General features: G+C 34.8%; 2 protein-coding genes across 2 annotated transcripts in view; both read left to right on the top strand.

The window, feature by feature from the left end:
• Positions 1-1,711: 1,711 nt before the first annotated feature.
• LOC132193735 (GDP-Man:Man(3)GlcNAc(2)-PP-Dol alpha-1,2-mannosyltransferase) lies at positions 1,712-5,747 on the top strand. Its single transcript, XM_059614591.1, has 10 exons — positions 1,712-1,890; positions 2,027-2,132; positions 2,196-2,329; positions 2,388-2,620; positions 2,682-2,944; positions 3,345-3,464; positions 3,522-3,728; positions 3,792-3,879; positions 3,938-4,133; positions 4,352-5,747. Exons 1-10 carry the CDS (start codon positions 1,886-1,888, stop codon positions 4,431-4,433), a joined length of 1,434 nt encoding a protein of 477 aa, XP_059470574.1. The 5' UTR covers positions 1,712-1,885; the 3' UTR covers positions 4,434-5,747.
• A 430-nt stretch (positions 5,748-6,177) lies between these two features.
• LOC132193737 (protein dimmed) overlaps positions 6,178-26,592 on the top strand; it is a 75,705-nt gene continuing 55,290 nt past the window's right edge. Inside the window, exon 1 of the mRNA XM_059614594.1 lies at positions 6,178-6,581. The gene's annotated coding sequence lies outside the window, so the exon portion shown is untranslated. The remainder of the gene's footprint in view (positions 6,582-26,592) is intronic.

Raw genomic sequence — 26,592 nt, 5'->3', positions numbered from 1 at the left:
CGATAATGCAATATGAGGAAACACAATGCTGCGCTAGGGATCATCGATCGGATTTGAAAAGCAAACGTTGATTCAGCAACTCATGTGTTCGACGGAAGTTTGCGATACTCATCATACCCCCTTAGCTAAGTCCATAATATCATAATATATCACCACGGCCGATTCAATACTCGAAAGAAAGAAATAAAGAGAGTGGGTCGTGAGAAATTAATTTCTTCTCTTTTTTAACTTATTTCCTTTATGCTAGAATGAAAGAAAAAAATATTAAATTTCATATATATCAAAAAGATCGCTAGGGACAAAATTTTATTATTATTGATTGAAAATACATTTCTCAGCTCTTTTCTCCAGTCAGAGTTTTATTTTTATTTTTAATTATAATTCAAATATTTTAATTGAAAATTATTTTGTTTAGGATTGAAGTATTTGATTAAATAATTTTTTAAAGTATTTTGCTTGACACTAGTGCATTGCTAAATCTATTTTGAAATATTTATGAAACATAATATACATCCAAGCATCTCAATTTTCGCAGCATAAAATTGTAAAATTGTTTTTTTGAACCCGTTACAAAAACTTCTGAAACTAAAATATTTATTAAAACAATTAAAATTTATCAAAATATATTAAAAATAAAAGTACACTCTTATAAAAATAGAGTATAATATAATAGTTTAATAATATTAAGAAAAACTTTTACGACATTTGTCAGTTTTATTTTTTGGATCAAATTTTTCAGCTAAATACAATTTGCATCATCGCGTACTACAAAATATGCACGTCTATGTTATCCTAACAGTAAGATTTATTTGCCATTGTTGAAATTATAACCAATATATTATTTAGTAATGTGGTGTGCAACACACAGCGCTATTGGGCATTTTTTAAACGCGCACGCTTGCGTATACACTGGCTTTACTTTATAATAATGGGGCTTTGGGAATTGGTGAGCACACGAAAATTAAAAGCCGCATCCGCTACACTAGCTCGTCCGTCTGATGTCCTGTGGACCAGAAAAGACGAGATGTTGTAACAGTCAAAAGGTTTAACAGGAGATGCAGAGCAATTTATCGCTGCTGACCAGGTATCCCAGGAAATGCCTTATTATTTGAGTGAATTGACGATAAACTTGCACGAGAAAGTAACTTGCGAATATGCAAAATCATTTAACACGGAGCCTGTGCCGAGCGTTTGATACAAACTACTTTAAACGAAGCAAGTTGTCAAATCTATTATTGATACTCTCTAGTCTCTAGCAAAAACACATTAATAAATTAAAATTTAAAAATATCATTATTTTTTATTTTTACTCCAAAAATTTATTCAAAAGTAAAACTTTAAAGTTTATTGTAATATACGATTTATAAAAATTTAAAAATTGGAGCATAATGTGGTTTATCTTAATTTAATCATAAAAACCAATAAAATGAGGAATAAATTAAGCTCTCAGGAAAAGCAGTTTTTAAAAGTGAATTTCACAATATTTTATACTCTGTTGCTTTCCATCCTCCATTTGATCCATTCTTATGGGAAAAAACAGTGCGAAAATTTTAATTACTTTTTTTTCATTATTTTTTACACATTTTTATCATTTAGATACACATATATACCTCTCGGTTCGGCTTGCACTTGGCTTTATGTTATGTTCATCATGCTCCTTTTGTGCTTCACCTTTCGACGCTTGGGGCGCCGCGATCGTTTTATTGACGTGTAGCAGCTGATTGTGAAAAATCCTGTCGTGTCGGCAACAAGATCAGCGAGATGCTGTCATTTAGTTGGGTTTAGTATCCTCGTTTCATTGAAATTTGTGCTGAATCTAAAAGAAGAATAACAAATCAATGTGGATATTTTATTTGCTCCAAGATCAGTTTCAGTAGAAACAAAGATGAGGTGAGCGCAAAATAGCATTTTTTTATGCTCTCTAAATTATCTCAAGTTGTGTTTTTTTTAGTAATAATTTCATTTTTTACAGAATCGTGATACTTTATCTTTGTTTCCATTTCTAATTCCATTATTTATCCTGCAGTGCGATCGAGATTCCTCCGATTATGAAACTTGTGCTTTGGTTTGGCCTCTACTGCTCCGGCGCATTAGTTTTGGTTGCCTTCCTACTCTTCATTCTGCTGAAAAAGGTGAAACAATCGTGTAAAGAGAGTATTTTTTATCAATTAAAAGCAACAAAATTTTTCCTGCAGAGATTCAACCGAGCGAGGAAGCGTCACAGGGAAGCAGCTGGAACGACGACTGTCGCTTTCTTCCACCCTTACTGCGACGCTGGGGGTGGCGGCGAAAGAGTCCTTTGGTGTGCCATTCGAGCTCTGCAAACCAAGTGCCTATCCCAATTTCAAATCAATACTTTAATTAACTTTGTCTTTAAATACTTACAGATTTCCAAATGTGAAGTATGTAATTTACACCGGAGACATCGAGTCATCTCCGGAGGAAATTCTCCGCAAAGCCCACAAGAGATTCAACATTGAAGTTCCTGGCGAGGTCAATTTCGTCTACCTGCACAGACGCCCTTGGGTCGAGGCTTCCAGATGGCCTCACTTCACCATGTTGGGCCAAAGTCTCGGCTCGATGTGGCTTTCGATCGAGGCCCTCGACTCAATTGTTCCTGGTATTTTTTTCTATTATATTTAATTTAAATAAAAGTTTCATTGTTTTTTTTCTCCGGACAGACTTGTGTATTGACACCATGGGCTACGCGTTTGGACTGTCACTTTTCCATCACCTAGGTGGCTGCAAGACCGCCTGTTACGTCCACTACCCCACGATCACTCCGGACATGCTGCAGTACGTCTCGAACAAGCACAGAGGCTCTCTGAAGGCAATCGTCAAGCTTCGTTACTACAGATTCTTTGCCTATCTCTACGCCAAAGCAGGCTCGACCTGTGACTTGGTCATGGCCAACTCTTCGTGGACTCAAGACAGACTTGATCAGGTTAAAAACATTTATATTTATTTATTTATTTCAATGTCACTTTAAATTAATTTAGTAAGAATTTATAAATTTTATGAACAAATTTTTTTTTTATATATTTAATGAAAAATTGAAAAAAAGAACAACTGACTCCCGCACTTTCAAATCTTTCTTCTCTCCAAGAAGCTAAATATTGAAAGAGGCGAATTTAGAGAAAAATAACGATAAAAAGTTTGCAAAAGATTAAATTTTGTATAATTATAAATTTGCATTTCTTATTATTTAACTAAAAAATTTAATTTTATCATCATTTTTTTTATTCTCATTTTTTTGGTATAAACTTTTTATGCTTAGCAAATTTTTTTTCTCCAAAATTGTTTATTTTTTTCAATTTTTTTTCGTACTTATTGCTTTTTTATAGGTCTGGAAGCGCCCTTTGGATACTCACAGGGTTTACCCGCCATGTGAAGTGTCGGATCTCTTGGCCATTCCTCGTTCTCCGGAACTTGATGCTAAACAAGAGGGCTTCAGAATCCTCTCAGTAAAATCTTTCTCGATTATCTTGGGTTCATTTTATCAAATTTTTTTTCCACTTCAGGTTGCTCAATTTCGACCCGAAAAGGATCACCCTATGCAGCTGCGTTCCCTTTATGCTCTAAGGGAACTTCTTCACGGCGAAGGTCCGTGGGAGAAAGTGAAATTGGTGTTTGCCGGTTCTTGCCGAAACGAAGAAGATCACCAAAGAGTGAAAGACCTGACTAATTTGGCCAAACACCTTGCTCTGGACGAATTTGTCGAATTCAAGGTTGGCAAAACGCTTATAATAAATACTTTGTATATAAATTAAAAATTTGTATCTTGTGTGCAGATAAACTTGAGCCACGAGGATCTCATGGATGAGTTCAAGAGGGCAAAGGTCGGCTTGCATGCAATGTGGAATGAGCACTTTGGAATTGGTACGCATAATAAATTTATTTATTCATTTTCACGGTCAATACAATTCAATGACACCAGGCGTGGTCGAGTGCATGGCAGCGGGTTTGTTGACTGTGGCGCACGGCTCGGGAGGGCCTTTGATGGACATCATCGAAACTGCCGAGGGAAGCAGAACCGGATGGTTGGCAACGGACGAGCTCGAATACGCCAGAATTTTGTACACCATCATCATGCTCTCGAACAAGCAAAAGTCCATCGTTCGAACTGCTGCTAGGTACAAATCTAGAAAAATCAACTTATCTACTCATAAAATAACATACAATTTTGAAAGAAAATAAACAACAAGCTGTAAACATTTGCAGACTAAATTCCAAAGCACAAGTGCTTTAAGATTTAATCTACTTGCCAATGCCAAGCTGTCATCCTCTAATTTAGAAAAAGGAATTTTTTAAGCTGTAAATGAGAATTATTAAAGTCTCTTTTAAATTGCAGGTCATCTGTGCGCCGTTTCTCCACTGAAGAGTTCAACAAAGGTTTCCTAAATGCAGTTTCATCCCTGATTTCGAATCTGTAATAAATTTTTAAAAATTGACATTGATGCAAGTGAATGCATTGTTTTGAGAATCTCCTTAGTGTGTTGTGGAATAAAATTAAGAATAGGCACAAAATCAAAAGCACTTTCGGTCTCTTAGAGAGAAAAGTCTGACGGGGTGCGCTGCACTCGTTTGGGATTTCCAAGGGCATTGCATGCTTTGGAAAGGGCATATGCCACCTGGAAACCCCACACCGCACAGCGCATTTCCTGCAGAAGTAACCCGAGCTGAAATTAATTACGAGAGAGTGCAACTGAAGTTCACACTCGACGGATTAGTAATTTATACGAAAAAAAGTGCAACAGTTGCCCTTTCCGAGGCAAAATGTTATGATTTAATGTGATGACCCTGCCGATGAGATGCACATACAAAGTGTGCGCTGCTTTAAGCTTATCTCGCGCGTTTTATAGTAGGCCACTGGGGTGCACTCTCTGTTTGTAAATCAACGCGCTAGTTAGTAAAATTTACATACATGGGCAGAGCGCACTTTGCGCTCTGCGATCTGCGCTCGCGCTCTGCGCTCATGAGCGCGAGCGCAGAGCGCGATCGCACGATTTTCAAAATCGTGAGCGCGAGCGCAGAGCGCGAGCGCATTGGTCGCTGAGCGCAGCGCTCAATTGCGCTCATTTTGCGCTCAAACCAAAAGTAAAAATTCCCGAATTTGATCAAAAATTGTAACGAAAAACAGTGTTTTTATACCAAAAACTAAAAAACTGATCCCAATTTTGGTAATTTAACTTCAACTTTATCTTTTCCAATTGCCGATGTATTTTTTGTTATATTAAAAAATTGTCTAAAAAGTCGCACTTTTTCTTCGGATAAAAATATTTTTGAGCGCAACGCGTGAGCGCAAGACTTTTAAAAAATTTGAGCGCGAGCGCAGAGCGCGAGCGCAACATTTTCAAAATCTTGATCGCGAGCGCAGAGCGCGAGCGCACTGTTGCCAGTGATCGCGAGCGCGAGCGCGAGCGCAAAATTGTTGAGCGCACCCATGTATGAAAATTTATAAAGATTATGATGCACTAAGCTTCCTTAATATTTTTGACTTGTTTATCTATGACTAAACTGCTGATGGTTGAATGTCCCTTTGAAATGTTTACTATAACTTTTGAGAACAGTGAGGCCAAAAATGCCGGCAGCAGTTGTTTTTCTTAAAAAGTCAGTTATTGATGAACATTAAAATTAAAATATTCCGTTTGTTGACAAATTATTAGTATGATCTAGAAACATAGATAGTAAATTTTACCAGGAGCTGTACCATTACCAATTGTTATTAATAAATTTGAGGATGTAGAGTTTGAGTGAAATGATTTCCAAGAATTAATTTGCACTGCGTACTTGTCAGTGACCTCTTAAAACAGATCGGAAACGCGTATATAAATAATTCTTATCAAATTATATAATAATTATAATTTAAATTTTTTGCTATACCAACTTTTCTCAAATTTTATGATAATAAATTTATTGCGTCATTTAAGAGGCTGGATTTGGAGATCACAAAAATATTTTCCAATTAAAATTGACAAAGAAAAATCACTAATTTCTTTCCAATTTACTTAAATCTAGCTTATACATTATTATTCACTGTATTAAACAAAATTGAGATGCTGAAATTTTGAATAAATATACAAGCGGAGTGAGAGTGATATAAAATCCAGGCCCATCTTTATCGCCGCATTACGTAGACAGGAGGAGCAAGGACGGGCGCCCAGAGATCACTCACTCTTTCATTCGAAGTCGGTCTCTCTGCGCGTAATCAGTTCGCGCTATCTTTGTGCGTGTGTTTGTATCAATTGTAAAACGAAATTTTGTAAATCAAATTATTCTTCAATTCGCGTGTGCGGAGAAACATTCTCCTTCGGCGCGCAAACTCGTTTGTTGGCGGCGTGTGCGAAAAAAGCGGTGGGCAAAAAAATTAATCCACGCACAAGTTGTCCTGTGAGAAACAATGTCGGCGAGGTGTTGAGCGCCGCGGCTTTTAATAAAAAAGGTGTTCGTGCCATTTGAGCTTGGGACTTGGCAGGCCAGTAGGAGTCAAATTGCAACCAAACTAAGCCACCAAGGCCCTGGCCCCCAAGCAGAACTCGACGGAGGCGCCACTCGACCTGCACGGCTGGACGGACTGACCGGTGAGTGAACCTGAAACAAATTGCGAAAACGTGATTTAATTATTTGATTGATTTTGGACAAGACAATATACCAAAGGATTTTCATGATTTACTCAGAAATAAGTTAAATTAATAAGAAATTACATTGTTTACAAGATATAAACAATAAATCCATTTGCAAAAAATAAAAGCGTTAAAATAATTTCGTTCTAAAACTAAAACTTTAAGAGCTTTTGTATCAATTTTTAATTTTAGAAGTTTTGGAAGCGTCTCTTGATTAACTGACACGCTCGTTTTGCAGAAGGTTTGATTTAATATCGGATGGAGTTTAGACATTCCTAAGATAGAGGTGATTTAAGTCGATGATCGTCATAAAAAAAGCCGGAAAAAGTAGAGCAGATAATTAATTTTTTGTGTCAGGCAATAAATAATTGAGAAAATCTCCAAAAAAGCAAACTTTGAACTCAATTCATCACTAAATATTGACTGATTATAACAATTTAAAATGAAATTATTAATAAAATCACAAATTTAAGCCACTAGACTGCTTTAAATTGGAATTAATTTTTACGTCTGGTTAAAATTTCTGTCTCTTGCTAGTTATGCAACCGGCCGAGCTTCAGTGCGCAGCGGTCTGCCGGCTACAGTTTGGCAAAGTGTCTGTTTTTCTCATTTTTCTTACTTGGAATTTCGCCTTGTTTCCAAACACGCATTAAAACTATGCACAATCCTAGAGGTGCTATCTTAAGTTTTCCACTTTGGAGGAAAAGACGCACAATATATCACGGATCGATGAGGAGAGACGCGAACACCACTCACTTGTTCGGAGCAATTGAAACTATCGGAGTGATTTTTCAAGAGTGAGCAGGCAGTGCTCTGCTCGAGATGAGAGAGGGGACTGTGCGAGCTAGTGAACCTGAGCATGTAGTACCTGAGAGAGCGCGTCAGGGTGTGTCGGGAGGAGTCGGTGGATTCAACCTTGGTCTCCTCTAGATCCGTCTCGATCTCTATCAGATAGCGCCAATCACCCAATAATTGCTCCCAATGGGTGGTATTTTTATTTGCGCTATTTTCAGCGCTCCATCCTGGTCAGTATCTCGATATCAATAAGTCGCGCGCGCGCCTCCAAATCTATTGAAAACACATTTTTTTTGTTCAATTCAATTCGCCACCTCGCAGGTGGATGACCTCCGCGGATCAATCATTTGCAGCGGCGCGCACCTGCACCGGTGCCGGCGCACTTCGTCGTGATTGCTTTTCATTTCGCTGCTTTCTGTAGAAATAATACAAGGCTCGATATCGTCTTCAGGCGTAAATTTTACTTCAATTGTGCCCACTAACGTGTGATTTGCTGCTATATTCACTTTGATTTGACTCGCTCCTTACTAAATCGATTATCAACTTGGGTGCGTTTGCATTAAATTACAAAAGTTGTAAGGCTGGATTTATATTAAAAATTATACTTAAAAATCATTAGTTTCGGACCAAAAATAGCAATATTAATATATTTCTACAATTTTTTTATTCTCGTATATCCAGTTTTAAGTTAAAAAATATCGAGTAAAAGAAAGATATGAGAATTTGATTTATAAAGAATCAACTGGAATCAACCAGGAAAATGTTCATTTCAATTTTTTTTAATCATTTTATCAGATATTGGTCCATTCAAACTTAAAATAATTTAATGAAATTAGAGAAAAGCAATGATTTTAAATTATATATGATTTACATATTTCTACATTGATAAATTAAAAAAAAAATCAATTGTTCAGAATGGCTTTAAACAGCTGAAAATTTCAATTACATTTTAACAATTTGGCTTCAAATTGAAAATTCTTGTAGAGTTTTTTAGATTCCTGCAGGGGGAAATTATTATCCAAATTTATGAACTTCAAGAATTAAAAATTAACAAGCTATTCTAATTCTTGCTTACGTGCTGAGAGCACCGGTGAAGCAATTGCTTGGAATAAAAGAAAATACCAAGACTACTTACTTCCTTGGCAAATTTCCCAGGTATTTCAAGAGGAATTTCTTTCTTTCAGGCCTCTCCTGGTCACGTTAAATTGCAATTTAGACACAAGCACGACTTGACTGGCTCGAGGAATTAGAATTTAATGGAAATTTTTAAATATTTTTCGTCAATTTGCGAGACAATAGAGAATTTTCGAGAAGTATTTATATTTATAATTTATTACTTTTTCAAGATTTGAATGCAGATGTATATATATTTTATTGAGCGTGGCTTTTTGTGTGTAGAGGCGGACATTGTCATTTGTATAGAGTGGCCGAACCCAGAGAGAGTCTGGCTGAATAGTCGCCCGCCTACTAATGCACTCGCTGCACGGCATGGCTCGCAGCCACAGGTATGCGGCTTTCGACGTAGAAAAAAAGCAACCAACTTCATTTCAGGATTTCTGCATGTCAATTTAATATACGTTCCCACAGGGTACGTCGTTTGTATTTCTCTCCTGGGCAATTTTATGTAAAGGAGTTTTCTCGGAATTCAAGTTGGCGAAGTAAAAAAAACTCACTGCAATTAACAGAGAGCTTTAATTAAACGTACAAAGAAACAATGTAGCATTTGGAATTCAGCAGGATTAAGTTATTACCGCCCGTCATGTAATATTTCAGTTGCGGCGAAAAAAAACGCGCCCATTTGGAGGATTAATAAGAGAGAGACGTGTCTCTCTCTCGTCCAAATTAAGAAGTACACACTTTCAAATATGTATGCTGGACACGCCCAGAGCAAAAAACGCATTTGGAGAAGTTTTCTTTGGGCAAAGTTTTTATGTCCTTGAAGTTATGTGACGATTTTTCAATTTTGTTCGGGAAATTCTCAATAAAATATTCAAATTTATCACGACTGAAAATGATCGCAACTTGCACGTTGTAAAATTGAGATCGCTTTAAACGTGTGTGGCACTTTTTTCTGGTGTAATATTTATTGCGAGTGGGCGCGTCCTTTGCTCCGTTTAGGCGCAGCATCTCTGTCTCGGTGCAAAGTGCTAAATGTCTGCAAGTAAGTTGGCCGAGCGTTATTACTTGGGACGTGTGTCCTCCTCCTCCCTGCGAGTGCCTCCTCCTTTCTATGCACGGTCACCACGAATTTACATTATATTCCATCTCGCGCGCGTATTGTCTGCGTGTAACTCCAAAAACGACTTTTCGAAAAAGCAGAGCTGCAGACGAGGCGACGTGCTGTTTATTGGGCCATAAATTTTGCGCTAATTATCCTCGGCCCCGACTATGCCTCGCAGACTGACAAGGCGGACGACAAAAGAGAGGTGTCCTGAATTCCAGAAAGTGAGCGAGACTTAAAAAAAAAACAACTTAAAAAATAAAACAATTTTATTATTTTAAAAAAAAATAGTTATATTAATAATTTTTTTTATCTTGTAATACAGTTATATTTTTATTTATTTTTTTATTTTTATTGTTGATTTTCTTTTCAATTCTTTAACAATTAAATTAAGTATTCTTAAAACGCTTTTATAAGCATTTAAATGATTTGAATATTAATTTAATATAATTTATTTACTCTAACGATAAGCATTACAAGAATATGACAATACAAGCAACAGCAAAATAAGCTCTGAGTGATATGGGTTTAATATTTATTATTGAATTGATGTAATTATTGGGTTAAGCAAATATTGTCTAGAAAATAATCATTTCTGAAACAGTAATTTTAACTTTTGAAAAGGTAAGTTAATTTAAGTAAATTTATTTTGATAAAAAAATTTGAAACAAATTATTTTTACTAAACTTCCAAGTTATGTGTATAAATAAAAGAATTTTATTTTAAAGATCCATACAAAAAAATCGAGTTGCGTTTTGAATATGATGAAAACGGATTTTTTTTACCCGCACTTCTTGAATTGGCTGCCCTTTCAAATAAATTTTCAAAGGAGATTTGCCGAAAGGCAAATTTCAGTCAAGCCTAATCTGTCATACGCCTTATTTGGAAGTTGCGCAGAAAGTCCGCCCGCATATCCTTTATATTGATGATTTTGCATTTATTTCGAGTTACGCGCACTGCACGCGGATAAAACATTTATATTTTTAGAGAGAGATGCTTAATCTCGAGACACACTGTTAAAGAAAATCTGATTCCCAGTCACAATGCACTTTATTTATGAATTCAATTTTACACAGCACGAGATCTCTCGCTTATATAGAAATTTTTATATAATAATCGAAACACGCTCGTCATGCATGATGCTCGTCCCTCTAATACTTTCAATAACACATCTGACCAGCAGCTCTCTTGCAATTAGATAAGTTCACGCGATAAAACACGAGCAACGAGACAAATAAGCGCGGTCGGACGTAAAAAATGAAGAATTCTCAACCAGGATTTGCTTGGAAAAAAGAATAAAATGATTAATATATGCACGGTGTGTCCGGCAGCAGACGAAACTGGAGCAGATGGAGAAGGAGCTAGTCAGGGTGGTGTGTGGGGGCGTCTCGCGGGTTCGCCAAAGAAGCAAGCACGCGTCCGGCGGCCTTCGTGTTCACCAACACAAGGCCGCGAACATGCGCCTCTCCAGATCCGGGAGCGCAGCGCTCGCTTTATTCTCTTTTCGAGTAGGAATTTATTCAAGAGCTACCTTTCGACTGCGGAAAAGACTGTTTCAATTCGCTCTAGAATTTGAATAATTGCAAATTGTTTCATTCTGTTTCTAAATAATTAAAACAATAAACGTTGTGGTTTGTAATTTTGTTATTATTTTTTCTAAATTTAGAACTTTTATTTGAAACATTTTTGGAGCATTTTAATTTTTAAGCTTCCTTCAAATTTTTATTTCTTGTATAGGATTTTAACTTTTACCCTAATTTAAAACTTAATATTGATACTGTATGAAAAAAAAACGTTAGAAATAGTCAAAACACAACTTTACAACAACATCGTTGAAAAAAATTGGACATTCTAATCAAAAATGTCAATAAGGTATCATTTAAAAATTTTAGTTCAACTACTTTTAAATTAATTTAAAAAAATTATTGATTTCCTTTATCTACTTTCAAGAAAACAAAAAATCACGAGAATAAATTTTAGATGAAAATGAATTATCATTCATCACAATTTTCAATGATTTCGTCATTATACATTTTCAACAAAAAAATAAGAATTTGGTATTTTTGACGAGACTTTCCTCCTCTTTTTAGCAGCAGCTCTTTATTGTCCTTACTGGTCCTTAAGAATTCAATTCTTGAGTGTGCGTGCGCGCCCAAAATTAAATATGCACACGAGATTACGTCGGGACAGGTTGGGCTGCCGCTTTTCGAGTTCTCGGTCGGCGTCAACTCTCTCAAAATATGACACGCAGCAGAGAAGCAAAACCGTGTCTGTCACTTGTCATATAACATGTGCGTACGTTTCTCTGAATTTTCTCTCGCGGCTACCAGACTTAAACCACCAATTTGAATTATAGCGTAATGTCGTGGGGCCTGATAACCTTTTTACCTTTGCCGTGCGCGCACTCTTTGGATCAGATAAACTGCAGCTTTTGTTTTGAATTATTGTTGGCTCGAGTGGAAATGAGCTGGAGCAGCTACTTTCAAGATTTTTGTTTTACCCTGGTATTATTAAGTGGAAAAAATTTAAGGAATAAAAATAAATTTAAATTATGACATTGATTTTTTTTTTAAACTTGAAGAAATCTATGAATTTATCGAATACTTGTTGTTGTTATATTGTTTTTACTTAAATAATGAGCTACTTTTGAAAGAAAAAGCGAGAAAACGTTTGTTTGTTGTTTTACTATCTTCTTTAATTGGTGAAAATTTGTATTGAATTTATGGATTTCTCAATTATTATAAAACAAAATATAAGAGTCAAATGAAAAATGGTAGTCATTTAAGAAGACATTCTTTAATAAAAAAATTAATTTTACTTTTTGTGAAAATGTTAATAGTTAATAAAATATTAATATTTAATTATTTTTTTAATGCAAAATTCTATATCATTTGCTTTTAATTTTATTATTTTTATTTTTAATGTTTCAAAACTGATTAAAAAATAAAAAAAAATATTTGAACTTTTCCATATTAAGATTTTGAGGCAGGAAATAGCTTTCATTTTGTACATATATATCAAATTAACGTTTAAATATTATTGCGGCAAAGTATGACGCTAAATGTATGAGAAATATACAACTATCAGTAATAGTGGAGGAGGCAGTCTTTACTGAAATTTGAATTATAATAATGAAATAGAAATATTAAAAATATCGAAAAATGATTAATTTAGCTGGCTTCAAAAATTTCCTAATAAATATAATTACCTCGTTCACACGCTAAAGGCTGTGGTTATACATACAATGACGTGTAATATATATTTTGGCAGTGGGTTTCCCCAGACTATGTGCAGACTATAGCTTTCATTCCAAGTAACTGCCACGCTAAACTAGCTTTTTGATACATTTCGCAACAAAGTCAGTTGAGATCGAGAGCATTGTTGATCGGTTATGCAGCGAAATTGCTGCTTGACTGCATTTCATTCATGTAGAGTTAACTGTGAGAGAGACCGCTGGATAATCTCAGCAGGCAGCCGTCGCCGCTTCAATTTTATGGTGGTTTTCCCTCACCTCGTTAATTCTACACAAATTCAAAATTAAATGAAAAAAAATAAATTCATTCATATGCAGAATGGCGTTTTCAGTAAAGTTTTTGCTTGAATTAGATAAAATAAATTTTTTATAACTTTAATTGAAATCTCAATTTAAAAATTCGCATATCGAAGGGTCAAAAGTTGAAGCTGAGGCTCATCAAAAGATTCACTTTTTCCCAGCAAAAGAATTTGAATTTGCGTTGATTTCAATGTTACTTGTTATTTATTTTTGCAATTATCAATATTAGTAAATATTGAATTATTTAATCAAATTTTGTGAATTTGCAACCAACGGTTCTTTTGTCAGAAAGGTTAACGAACCCCTGTTTAACACCTATTCGAGTTTCCAGTCCTCAAATTTGATTCCATTTATCGAATTTTGTGTTCTTTTGATTTTAAGAATAATAATACTTTTCTAGAGAGAATCTTTCAATATATTGAGTGTCAATAATTTTTTTTCAACCCTGCGAGGACCTTCAGGGCTAAAAATAACTCAAAGTATAATTGAAGGAGTTGCGGTGCCATAAAAACAGCACGACCGTCAGTTTTTCCGACGTTTATCGCTCGATTTAGCAGACAGACAAGTTGCCTTCTCACTTCGTATTCTATACCTGCGGAGAGCCTGCACTGACAGCCATTCAAGAGACTTTCAGAGGTGGTTTGTTACTTTAGCACGGCAGTACTGTATAAATGTGCATTAAAAGGATGCTTTTCTCTCCGCCGCGTAATTATCACATCAGGAAGAGCGATTTGCTCTAATTAATGGGTCGTTGCGAGAGCAATGAATTGCAGCCGCGGCGAAGAAGAAGAAGAAGAGAGAAGAAGAAATCGTCCGCGCCGTTATCCATTATTAACGCACTCTCTCTCATTCACCATTAATTGGCGTGCAATTATCATAAATTAACGTCCGTGCCGAATTTCGCGCACTCGATAAGCAGCCACTCGAATGCGACCGACGATTTATGGCCACTATTAGCTTATCACCTTCCGACATCTCTCAAGTCAGCTTCAGCTCTGCACAAAAATTTATGCATTCTGTTCAAAGAGATCTTCAACTCTGATATACGCACATTTCGGACACTTCAAAACCAGGCCGGCGGGATAATTCAATTTCCTTTCCCATTCAGACGCTCCAAATTGATTTTGGAATGTCATTTTTTCTCATGAATTTTAAGGTGGAATAAGTTAAAGTTAAAATTTTCTGTTAAATTATTTTAATTTAGATCGGTTTTGACCTGATGATAAAAAATATTTATTAGCCCAGCCATGATGCTATCAACATTGTGTTCAAGAGTGTAAAAAATAAAATAAAATTTAATAATTTTTAATATATACAATATTATCTTCTTTACAAATTTAATTTTCTAGAAACCATTCAATTCCTTACGTTTGAATTTTATAATATTAAATTTATTTACTCTTAATTATTCAAATATATTGAAACAAAATACCGCAAAATACAATTAATATTTCAAAATCCAAATAAGTTCAAAAATAACTCCCAAGTTAATTTTTAGTACGCTAAAAAATTTCTTAAATTTTATTTCCAGATTATTCATCTTAAAAGATATTTAATATTGGTAAATAATGTTTTTGCAACAAGATCGTAAACTGAAGTGTGGATAAATCAGTCTGAAAATTAAAATTTAAAAACAATTCAAAATTTGTAGTTTATAAAATAATGTGAACCACACTTATTCCATTCCACCTTAAATTCTTCTCACACTCAATACGAGGTGATTAAGCTCGTTGGCGAAAAGCAAGCGTTATTTCCATTCTTTCGCATAACTAATGAACAGATAAAACACGCCGATTAAATGCAGAATTCAATTGATTCGAGCGGAGGCTGCGACGATTTTCCACGCACATCAAAGAGAATTATTGAGCGTCTCTCTTGAGCGAGCGAGATCGCCGTGGGAGTGATTAATGCGCATCTCATCAAGTCACTTAAGAATAATATGGACCAGGTGTTAGTCGCCGCACAGATGAATCATTTGAATGCGTTTTTTTTAGCCGTCATCGAGTGGGCTTTAATAATAATAATCCACGCCATTCGCGACGATGAAACATCATAAATTTGATATGCGCACGCCGGGCCCACAGCAATTTGTATGTGCAGGACGGACAGAATGCAAAGGATGCCAAAAGTTGCTGGCATCTCGTGCAGAAAGTGCACTTGGAAGAATGGAGCGCGGGCAGCGTGCACAGGGAGGCGCTGGGATAATAATTATATGAGCTGTTGAAAGGATCATTAATTATATGAATAAATGTAAGAGAATGGCAATTATACAATTTGAATGTTCTAACTATCAATTTTATTCAATATAAATTTACATAAGAAGTTTGAAAAAAAAAATCATAAAAAACACAGTTATAATCAGATATGCATTGTGATCTACATTATGCTATTATATTATTCCCTATGAAAACTTCATTCTGTAGAGTATATATTATATATTTTTTAATTTACAATACCATCATCATGAAGCATCTATTTGGTGTTAACAAAAGAGTACAACAATGGTTGCACGCTTCAATAATTTATTCTTTTAGAACGACTAATTTGTTCAATTAAATGAAATATAATAGATAATGAATAAACGTGTGAAAAGATATATCAAATAAATAAAATTAACTAAAAAGTTTAATCAAATTAATATAAAAAGAAAATAAACATAAACGTATTATTATGCTTAATATTAATTACAAAACACATTTTTTATATTATATATTAATACTAACTTTGAGTGTTTTAGTTAATTTTTTCACTTTAAACCTGATCTGAATGTTTTCTGGATTTATTCCACAAGAAAATAATTTTAGAGCTCTGCTCGATTTTGATACAGCTTTTTTTATTGATTATTATATTGTATTTTCCTTTCCAAAAAAATTAAACATTAACCCTAAAAATGGGACTTGCGTTTTGGAAAAAAAGATATTTTTAACCAAAATTGAAAAAAAAATGTATAATTATAATTTGTTTTAACTTTTTTCCCACATCTCTTGATAATTATTAGTAATGTGCAAGAATTTCTGCATACATTTTCAACAATAAGATGTATATTCTTCATTAATTGATGGTAGATTTTAATATTTTCTTCTTCAATTAAAGCTACTTCGATTCAAGTCCACTTAATCTACAATTAAAGAGCCGTTCTGAAGGATCCGTTGGAAACTTTATTGAGCTCGGGGGCATTTAAATCCACATTGTCTCCATTCGCTAATGAGAAATTCAAGTTTGATCGTCGGCTGCGACAAGTTGAAATAAATCCCGATCGCGATACAGAGCACATCGCTTGCTTTCCTCGCTCAAATAAGATAATTCCACGTAATTTGCCACGAAGTGAGATGCATCTCGTCGCAATTAAAGAGTCGAAGAGTCGGTTCATATAAATTAATACTGCAAAAAGAGCTGCACAGAGAGAAATGGGAAGAGGAGGAAAACACATAACCCCTTGATTTATAGAGCGAGGCAGCGCAGCAGAGTTGTGCGGGTGGTCTGCCTTCTCCGACAGGGGCGATGATCTCTCTCTGAGCAAGCATTTCTCTCTCTCTCTCTCTCTCTCTCTCTCTCTCTCTCTCTCTCTCTCTCTCTCTCTCTCTCTCTCTCTCTCTCTCTCTCTCTCGCCAGTCTGGCCCGAGGCCTCTAATCAGAAAGGCAGCGAGCCGAGCTAGAGTTTGTTCGCCAGGTGGAATGCACTGTCGGCGGCGTCGCTCAACTCGCTCGCTCGCCCGCAAGCAGACCCATTGTCCCGCCGCCGAGCTGCCTTAATTTTTAATAAAAGCAACAATCACGCTTTGTCTTTCATTAGCTGCTCTGTGTGTTTGTACGTGTTTTTATCAGCACACATCTCTTTGTAATGAACACTATTAATATTCCCTCATCGGAATCTCTGCTTCTCCTTTGTTGCATCATTTCTACGCGGAATCTGCGATTTAATCGACTTTCGAGCTCATCTGATGGAACGACCGATTCCAAGGCAAAGCGGCTTAGCTAGAAAAGGAGGCATGGGAAAAGGAACTACACTCGGTTTTCCAGCGGGCTTTCAAATGAGCTCTGACGCTACTAAATGGGAGCATTCACAGACTACCCAGCAACTATCTACACTGATTTTCTAACAACCTTTTGTTATTGTTTCTTCAAACGCTCTCTTACTTGAGAGGTTAACAAATGAACAATTCATTCAGTCTTTACCATTTGTCGTTTGAAAACTTACAAACTTATTCCGATGTTACTCAACTTAGTGTAAATCGTTGAAAGAAAACATTTTCATTCTTTCACCGTCTTGACTCTGATCATCTTTATGTAAATCGAGTTTAAGCAATTAATCCTATTTCTTTTAGCATAGTGCAGCCCGCAGGTCACCGTTTGAAGTATAAGAAGATTATTTTTATTTATTTTTTATCCTTTTGATTAAGCCTGGATTATCTTTATTTAGTGCTATTTTTATGTTAAACTATAAAATGTGGTTTTTGTAAAATTTGCTGATTTTTGCACATGATATAAGGTCGCGGACCGTGACCTAAAAAGGCAATATTGTATTTTGAATTTGTTATAGAAACATTTAAAAAAAAAAAAGAATAATGCTAAATTATTGTAGTTTTTCCTAGTTATCTTCATTATTAAAAAAAAGCTATTTCATAATTGTTTTAACGCAAATATTTTTGGCTAAATTGTCGTCGCCAAAAACTTTATAGCAATGCAATTGTTCAGTATTTTGATTTGCTATTTTATTATTATTATATTTTTTTTATTCAATTCGAGATTTAAAATACGCTTTAAAACTCCATTGTTAAGTGATTCTTTCATTTGCATTTTTTGCCTTGGATTTTTTTCTGAATAAACAATCCGTAAAGTGAAGCAGTGAAAAGCGGAGATTGAATCACCTTCATTAAAAGTCTCATTAGCTTTGCTGTCTTTCAACAGCCATTCGAACGAAATGATGATTGTAATCTCTTGAGTGCAACTGGCAAATTGCTAAACAAACGTTTGTATAAGAAGTCAATGAGTGTATACGTTTAAGCAGAAAATTTATGACTAAATTTTTAATTACTTTACTCACTACCTTCTAAGAAAAAGGTCAATATTCAGCATCAATTTCACTTATGTTTACAACGTAGAATCACCGGGATTTTCTTCTAAATTTTGTTACAGATTGGAGAGAATTTTTGATAAATTCACCAAAATTGCTCCTTGGGTGAAAATTCAAGTTTTCATCAAATGCGAGGCGAGAAGACAAGAGCGACATAATTGGCCGGCACCTGAGAGAAAAGTGCGGTAAAATGTTTTGTATATTTGCATACAATCCAACATAACGACATGCGAAAATATCATAATTATCATTTGCATATACATTCACAAGCACGGCGGCGGCCGCGAGTGCTGGAAATTGCTTCATGACTCGGCGCGGGGATAATTGTTATTACTGTCGGCACTTCACAAGTGCTGGAAAAATTAAATAAATATAATCTTGCTCTCGTAAACGTTGATGGAGCATAATTGCAAATCAAAAAAACTGGTCGGCCAGATCTTTTTCATTACCATTATTATTGAGTGGAATGATCTGGCTGCCAGTTAGCTTGTTTTCTTTTCTCTCTCTCTCTCTCGTCCGCACTGCACACAGACAAGCGCAATCGTAAAAAGGTATTAATAATTCACGCAAAGGTCATGACAGGAGCCGTGTTTTTATTTTCGGCTCGTTGCTTCCACAGATAACGAGCGCATCATTCTTTCTGAAAACTTAACCACTGATATGTGCAATGGAGTTATCTGATCTCTGAGAGATACGCACGTAATTTAGAGGGAAAAATGATATTTTGAGATAAATGCATGCAAATTCAATAAATCTCCATTTTTTTGCAATTTAAAAACAAAAAATGGAAAGAAATATTTGCAAACAGGATCTTTGCCTCTGAGCAATAACTCTCCCAATCAGTAATAAGAATTAAAAAATTTGTATATAATTTGATTGCAAGTTGGAAACAGTAAAAACTTTTAGTTATATAATTAAATGTATAAGTTTTTAGCAAGAAATAGTTATTCATTCAGTTTAACATTATTACCAACATTGAACTTCATCATTTTTCTAATATAAAGAATGTTAATCAATATAGTTTTAGAATTTGAAGGCCCAGTTTTCAATTTTGGTTATTTTTTATTGTTAAAATTTTTTAATATATTTAAAAATAAATCAAGTTTTGAGCGAAGATTTTATATTGTTAACCGCCATCTGACCGACATTTTTAATCAGCTATTCGGTAACTAAAAATAGTAATTATTAAATAGCATATTTTTTTATTTCTCCTAACTAAAAAATAAAAAGCAGTTTTAAAATTTAAATATTTGTAATAAAATTTTAGGTATTCATCTTCTGAAATTTTTAGCCTTAACAATGCTTCTTATCTTTCTTTTCAAAGGTGAGCTCTGTTTAGGGATTTCAAGAATGAATCAAGGCGTTTTCTATCAGGAAAATTTTGCATATCAAAACATCAAACACGATGAACCATAATGAGAAGATTGTATCGTCTAAAACACGGCTAAGATGTCATTTTCGTTTTCTTGAACGAAATTCTTCCTTCATCCGTCAAAGCAAATATCCTCTCTGCATATACGTCCAATTAAAGCAAAGTGCGCAATTGAAAATAACAAGGCGTTATTTTCTCGTGTTCGTCTAAAATGTATTAAAATGCGTGTAGCGCAGCATGTAATTTCACCTTCTTTTCCGCCCAAAGAGCTGAGATGTAACAAATTGAAATTGCCGCGCGGCATCAATAAATAAAACTCGCCCACTGCTCTCGATCCGAGTCTCGCTTGGCAGAATTTTGAAATGAGATCTTTTTTTTTCATTCTCGAACACTAATTATCGATTACGACGCTCACAAATACTCAATCGGAGTGACATTTTTTATCAGAAATTGTTGGCGGATTAGAATATTTTATAAGGTGAGGCGAGGCCGAAAAAGGCGCGGGCCTCCGATTTTAGAGTGGCATCAGTGAAAGAGCGGCAGGGCAGTGCTAGTATGGGTGATCGAGCACCGCGTGCCACAAGATTGATTGATGACCAGCGAGTACCGTTCAAAGAATCATAAGGTTCTTATTGAAAAAATGAAGGTGCTTGATTGATGAATGAAAGAAATTGTAGGTAGCTCTTATCAAAGCTGTGAGAGAAAAATTAAATGAATGCACTTTGTTGTCTTTTCCAAAGTGTTATTGAATAAAACATCTCGTCGCCGTGCATAGCTTCAAGATTGAAAGAGCGAACGTTTGTTTGGTGAGTTTATTTTTCAAATAAATACGATTAGAGACTTTTTAATGCAAAACTTTGTCAGATTATTAATTCGAAAGTTTGTTAAAAATTAAATTTGATTAATTTACTGTAATGAATTGAACAAACGTTGATGAAAATCTGGTTTATTTTTTAAACCAAGCGTAAAAAATAATGCTTCAAATTGAAATGAGCCCATCTAATCCATGCATGCTTGGTTAAAAGTTCCAATTTTATCATAAATATTATAATTGCAATTCAATTTTTCAAGATATAGTTGATAGCAGATGGTCAGTTAGCGAATAAAAAAAATTATTTTACCTTGACTACAGTTAATTTATTCTTTATTTTCATTAAATTATTATCAGTCAATCGTCACAGTTTAAAATATGGCACCAGACATGCTATTTAATTTACATTTTTCTTTGGCGAAAGTGCTGTGATCTTGCTTTGGTTAATAATTTAAACACAAAATATTACATCCCAAATTTAATTTCCTATAAGCAACGTTCTGAAGCGATCTAATAGAAAAGTGGTGAACAAAGAAAAGTAATATAATGCATAATAACAAATTAAAAAAGAAAAATAACAAAATAGTGTTATTAAATATTAATATTTGAAAATGAAGTATTTTAAAAATAATAATTACATGTGTATTTTTCAAAAATTTAATCCAAGTAAATTAATTTTCATTTTCACGGTTTATGTAGAAAAAGTATTCAAATAAAATAGCAGTGAATAGTTTTCGCACTGCCCGCGCGAAACTGCCTCGGCGCACCACCCAAAACTGCTGATGGGATGTGAGTGGAAATAAATAAGCATGTCGAGCGCGCTTGTGTTTCGCAGAGAGTGCAAACCGGTCACATCTGTCCGCCGCTTTTCATTCACACATGAGAATATTCTCAATTCGTTACAAAAAGAGCAATTTAATAAAATCAGCAACTGCCAAGACCGGCCGGCCGCGGCAAAAAACGATAATGACAACCAATACCCGCGAGTCTATTTGCAAACCTGTCGCATCTTCTTGTTTTATGTTTTTATTTTGTTTGGCTTGAAAAGACATTGTGCGCTCTCTGCATGTGTAACGACCAAATCCAGCATGCTGCACATGCACAAAATCAATTTAATCGCGCCGTTTCGCGCAAGCAGCTTTTTTGCCCGCGCGCGCTCTTTGACCACTTTCCGTTCCCGCGGCGCTTCGTGCTCATTTTACGAATCTTCTCTTCGCGCAGCAGCCGGCCTTCTTTCTTCGGACCGAAATTTCTTGCAAAACGTGATTTGCTATTAATTTGTGCGTGTCAACAAATTTGTTTCCCTTCGGAATTGCTGACGGCTCTCGAAAGCTATTCACAATTATTAAATATGTTCATTAAAGACGAGGCACGCATTCCGCGAAACGAGGCTCACCTCTTCATTTTCTCTCCGGGAAAGCCGCCAACTTGTATAGGTACAGTCAATGAAGCTGCATGACTACTGAGATTTCCAACGGAATGCCAACGAGATTTTAATTAATTGTCAAAGGATGACTCAACTTTTGAGACAGACACGCACTTTTTACTCGTTAAAATCGATTTGGCGCATTTGAAAAGCAAAATTCGTGGAATGAAAAACTCAATTAAGAAATGAAAGAGCGCCAAAATAAACGGCAAGGCCAATCTATTGAGGTTTTTCGCTTACTAATTTACAAAATGACGCAATTGGTGAAGTATTTCTCTCTTTAATATGCTCTTGTTTATTTTTATTTTCTGCGGACGTGCTAGATTAGCATAGACATAAATTGTCTCCTAAATGGTGAAAGGAAGGTTCGACAGCAGCGATTGGTTTATTTAAATTTGCACAAAAATAGACAAGAAGAACCTTGAAAGGGACTTGCAAAAAAGAAGGAAATTGCAGTTCTAAAGCTCAATCCTGAATTGGAAAGCTCAATTGGTTTATATTTCACGAATTTTATTTTAATTTGCTCAAAAATAGAAAGAAATCCTTGACTGATATTTATATTAGATTTCAGAAATTAGAGTGTCTAATCGAGGTTCTGGAACTAAATGTTTTATTGGAAAGTTTTGGTTTATTTTAAGATATAGCGAGATATAGTTGCAATCAATGCCAGTGAATTTTATTTGAAAATTAGTTTTAGCATTTACTCCTGAATCTATAAAGTTTTTACCTTTCAAAAAAGGTGAAAACTGCAACTCACTGCCTCTCTGAACACGATTGTTAAGAATGAAATAATAACAGAAATGTTTTGCAATACTTGAAAAAACAAATCGTTATTATGCTTGATTATGGCTTTTATAAGAGCAATTCTATCAGAAAATAATAATCCAAGATCACGTTGCAATTAAAAAAAATTAAATGACATGTGAGATACAAATTAATGGTATTTTAAGGTTTCCTAATACTGAATATTTCAGACTTATGGAAATTCTTTTTCAGCATAATTATTATAAATATTTTATCTTAAAATGAAGTAGGAAAAATTTAAGATTTTTTTTTTACTAGAGATTCCGCTGTTAAAAATAACCCCACCTAAATCACTTAATTGAAACTTGAACTCTGTCAAGTTTCAATTACAATTAAATCAAACAATTAAATTGGACAATCAAAAGCAAAAAGGCGATTTGTGCCGTGTCTCTTTCTCAAAGTGCCAAAAGCAGCCGCCGAGGCCTATTAGCAAATCGTGCCCATTGAAAAGTCGCAATGAAAGAGATCGTCTTTCTCTCTTTGCCGGATCTTTTTTCAACGCAATCGCTTTTGACGAGGCCGAAAAACCAGCTGCACACACGCAGGCCTACCTGCACGTGAATGTGGACATACGCGCCGTCGTGTTTGCGGACAAAGAAAAAGAGTGCGGTGTATAAATGCACAAACACACATACATAATACTCAATTGAGTGCCACCTGTTGAGTGCACCACAACAAAGCAGAGCGAGGCGGCGCTCGCGAAACGTCAAAAAGCAGTCTTTTAATCTGGCGCTCTTTTGTGCGAAAATCATGAGAATGCCCGCTGACCACCTGAATTATTTTAAAGAGAAAAAGGAAAGAGAGCAGCAACCGCGAAACGGATGTAGAAAAATTATTGAAGCGAGATAATTATTTATATGATATCACAAATATTTTGGAAAATTTCAACTCACCTGGAAAGTTGGAGCGCGTCGGACTGTCAGTCAGTCAGTGAGAGATTGTTGGAGCCGGCACGTTGTTTTCTGCGGCACAGCACTAAATCAACTGACCGCGAGCTGAGCGCAGAAAGAGCAGGGACCAGCTGCTTGGCTCTTCCTCGGCCTCGCCTCCGAAGAACTCGCGGGGGCCGTTGGAGGGGCCGCCCCTCTCAGGCCCCCGCCGCCAGGAGCTGGTTTCGCGTAAGTCATTTGAATAGAGGAGCGAGTGCGCTGCTTCGCTTACTTTTTGTTTGTTTTTCCGAGAGCATGTGCGGAATTCCTCCTCTTCTTTCGGGGCTGTGGGAAAATCATCTCTCAGCTCGCAGTCTCTCTCCAAATATAAATAAAAATTGCGTTTGATGGGCAAAAGCTTTTATTCGATTGCCCAGCTCTCAAACGGACACCTCTCTTTATGTTTATGCAAATTCCAAGCATAAAATGTATATCAATCATCCCCGCGGCCGATGATAAATCCCTCCTGCTTTTCTTTTCACTCTTTCTCGCTGCGCAGCTTTTCCAGACACTCCAGCAGCTTTCCGCGAAAAGCCGCGACTTATTCTCGCGCGTCAATGCCCTTTTTACCGCCTGTCAAATTTTAATGCCGCGAGATCTGGCCAAAAGGTTCCCGCCGACGGAATGACTCAATTATCGAAATGCTGCATTTTTCTCACGCGCCCGTTTTTGTCCGACCGCCAACGATTTTTTTCTTAATGAAAACTTATTAAGGCTGCTTTTATGTTAATGGGCAGGTTTTGATAGAAATAAAATTAATAAATTCATAAAAAATTTGATGAGTTGCTGAAGGCCTGCTATACTTGTCAACGCACTCTCCACTCTATATTCCACTTCAACGATATTGATATTGTCATTATTTCATAAATTATTAAAATATAATTTTTTAAATACTTCTATGAGAAGGTCTAGACGAATTAAGTTTTTCAATTGAAATTTCAACTCTGAAGGTTTTTGTTGACCGGTAAACAATTTTTGTTAAAAAAAAATTACAGTAATCAAAGAATTTTTTTGCAAAGTAGATAATATTTTTAAAAAAGTCACAGAAAATATATAAAAATGTATAATAATAATTACAATTAATTAAAATGAATAAAATAATGTAAATAATATAACATGGTAATTTGAAATAAAACATAGAATTAGGTTACTTTAATGTATTAATATTATATTATTTTGTTTTAATATATATGCTTTGCTTGTAACATGGTTAGTCTATTAATATTTCATTTTGAATGTGTAATCCATTTTTGTCATTTGACTATATTTTAATCTGCAAGAATAAAATTTAGGTTCAGAGAAATTTTTACAGGTTCATGCTGGACACGAGTTTACAAAAATTATGCAAAAGCGAGAATAAAATCGCAGAACTGTTATTGAATATATTCGTAATTTTCACAGGAGAAACACGAAGAGGCTGCCCGAGAACCGCTAATATAAAAACTAGTTTATTTCCAGTTGTGTAATTTTTGATGTGGATAATACACATTCAGCTGGTCTCCGCCGTTTTAGACATTGTCTCAGTGTAATAAAATTTGCTCCACACTCGCAACAACGAATCGAATTCCGCTTTATCGCGCGTAATTTGAATTTACATTTATTATTTCACTCGGCGCTCGGTGTTTCGATCCTAACAAATGTCTTGTACAAAGCAAGAAGAGTCCACGCCAACTTGAAATAATGAATAACATTATGCCTTTCCGTATTATATTTTTGATTTAAAACGCATTTTCTGCAGAACAGTTGATACTGTATTACCAGTTTGCACATTTCAAAACGTTTAATTAATGTATGTGCTGATTATAATATAATTCAAGTTATCAGATTTCAAGTAATAAATTATAAATAATCTCCTACAAAACACGAGAACAAGTTTTATCCAAAAAAAATTTTCATAAATTTTTCAATGAAGAAGATTGAGATTGTCCGAGATCATAATTATTAAATCATAAAATTTGAACTTTAATCGCGAGCAGATTAAAAAATTTGCCGCAAGCATTTTTCGCCGGAATAATTTTCCGTTCTTGCCATTGCCTGGAGGAACAACTCCACTTTTTGGTAATTGCAGCTCGTACCAAGGTTTTAATTTAATAACCCCGGTGATGATTTCTGACCGGCCTCTCGTGAATGCCACCCAGACACTGTGAAATCGCGATTGCTTCGCTGAAATACCTCAATCTGCATTTCCCCTGGTTTGTTAATCACTTCACTTCATTGAAAAAATGACAGGCTCTGGAGATTTTAATATTATTATCGTTTACTTGTCCACATTGTTACAGCAAACATTAATTACATTCAATTGTTGAAAGCAATTTATTATAGTTAATCCGGATAGTAGTGAATTCTTATCGTACACTCAATCCAAAGAAAGGAATTTAATTTTGTTTTTACATTATACAATGTTTACACGTTTAATTTATCTTTATATATAATAATTATCTGTAAAATATTCATGCTTTCATAAATAATAGTATAATATTATTCTGTTAAATTTAATTTTAAAATTACAAAATGTGTGTAAATTAGTTAATTTTAGAAATTAAATGATACAAATCTAAATTTTCTAAAATAAATAAATATTTTATTCTTGTGCATCTTCATTATTGTTGTTATAAAAAAATACAGTAAAAATTTTATTCTACTATTATGGAATATGGTACTTTGATTTTGTGTTATGAAAGCCTACACATTATTAAATCAAAATTAAATCATTAGTATTATAACAATAATTTGAATTTTGAAAATCAGTCTATTGAAATTTTGTGTAATTCCTAACTTGAATTAATTTTCTTTTTTCAAATATATGCCTGTTTTTTTAATTACCTTCTATAAAACATCTTGTAATTTTTATTCTTGTAAATTACACTTATGTCAGATATGTTGGTTTTGAGTGCGAACAGTCTTCTGAATGTATGCAAACCCCCCAAAAATAATATACACACGAATTTTATCAAGAAAAAAAAATGATCATAATTGTCGTTTAT

Source organism: Neocloeon triangulifer, unplaced genomic scaffold, assembly GCF_031216515.1.
Source record: "Neocloeon triangulifer isolate White Clay Creek 2 clone unplaced genomic scaffold, ASM3121651v1 ptg000004l, whole genome shotgun sequence".
Classification (NCBI taxonomy): domain Eukaryota; kingdom Metazoa; phylum Arthropoda; class Insecta; order Ephemeroptera; family Baetidae; genus Neocloeon; species Neocloeon triangulifer.
This window is presented reverse-complemented; position numbering and strand designations above follow the sequence as displayed.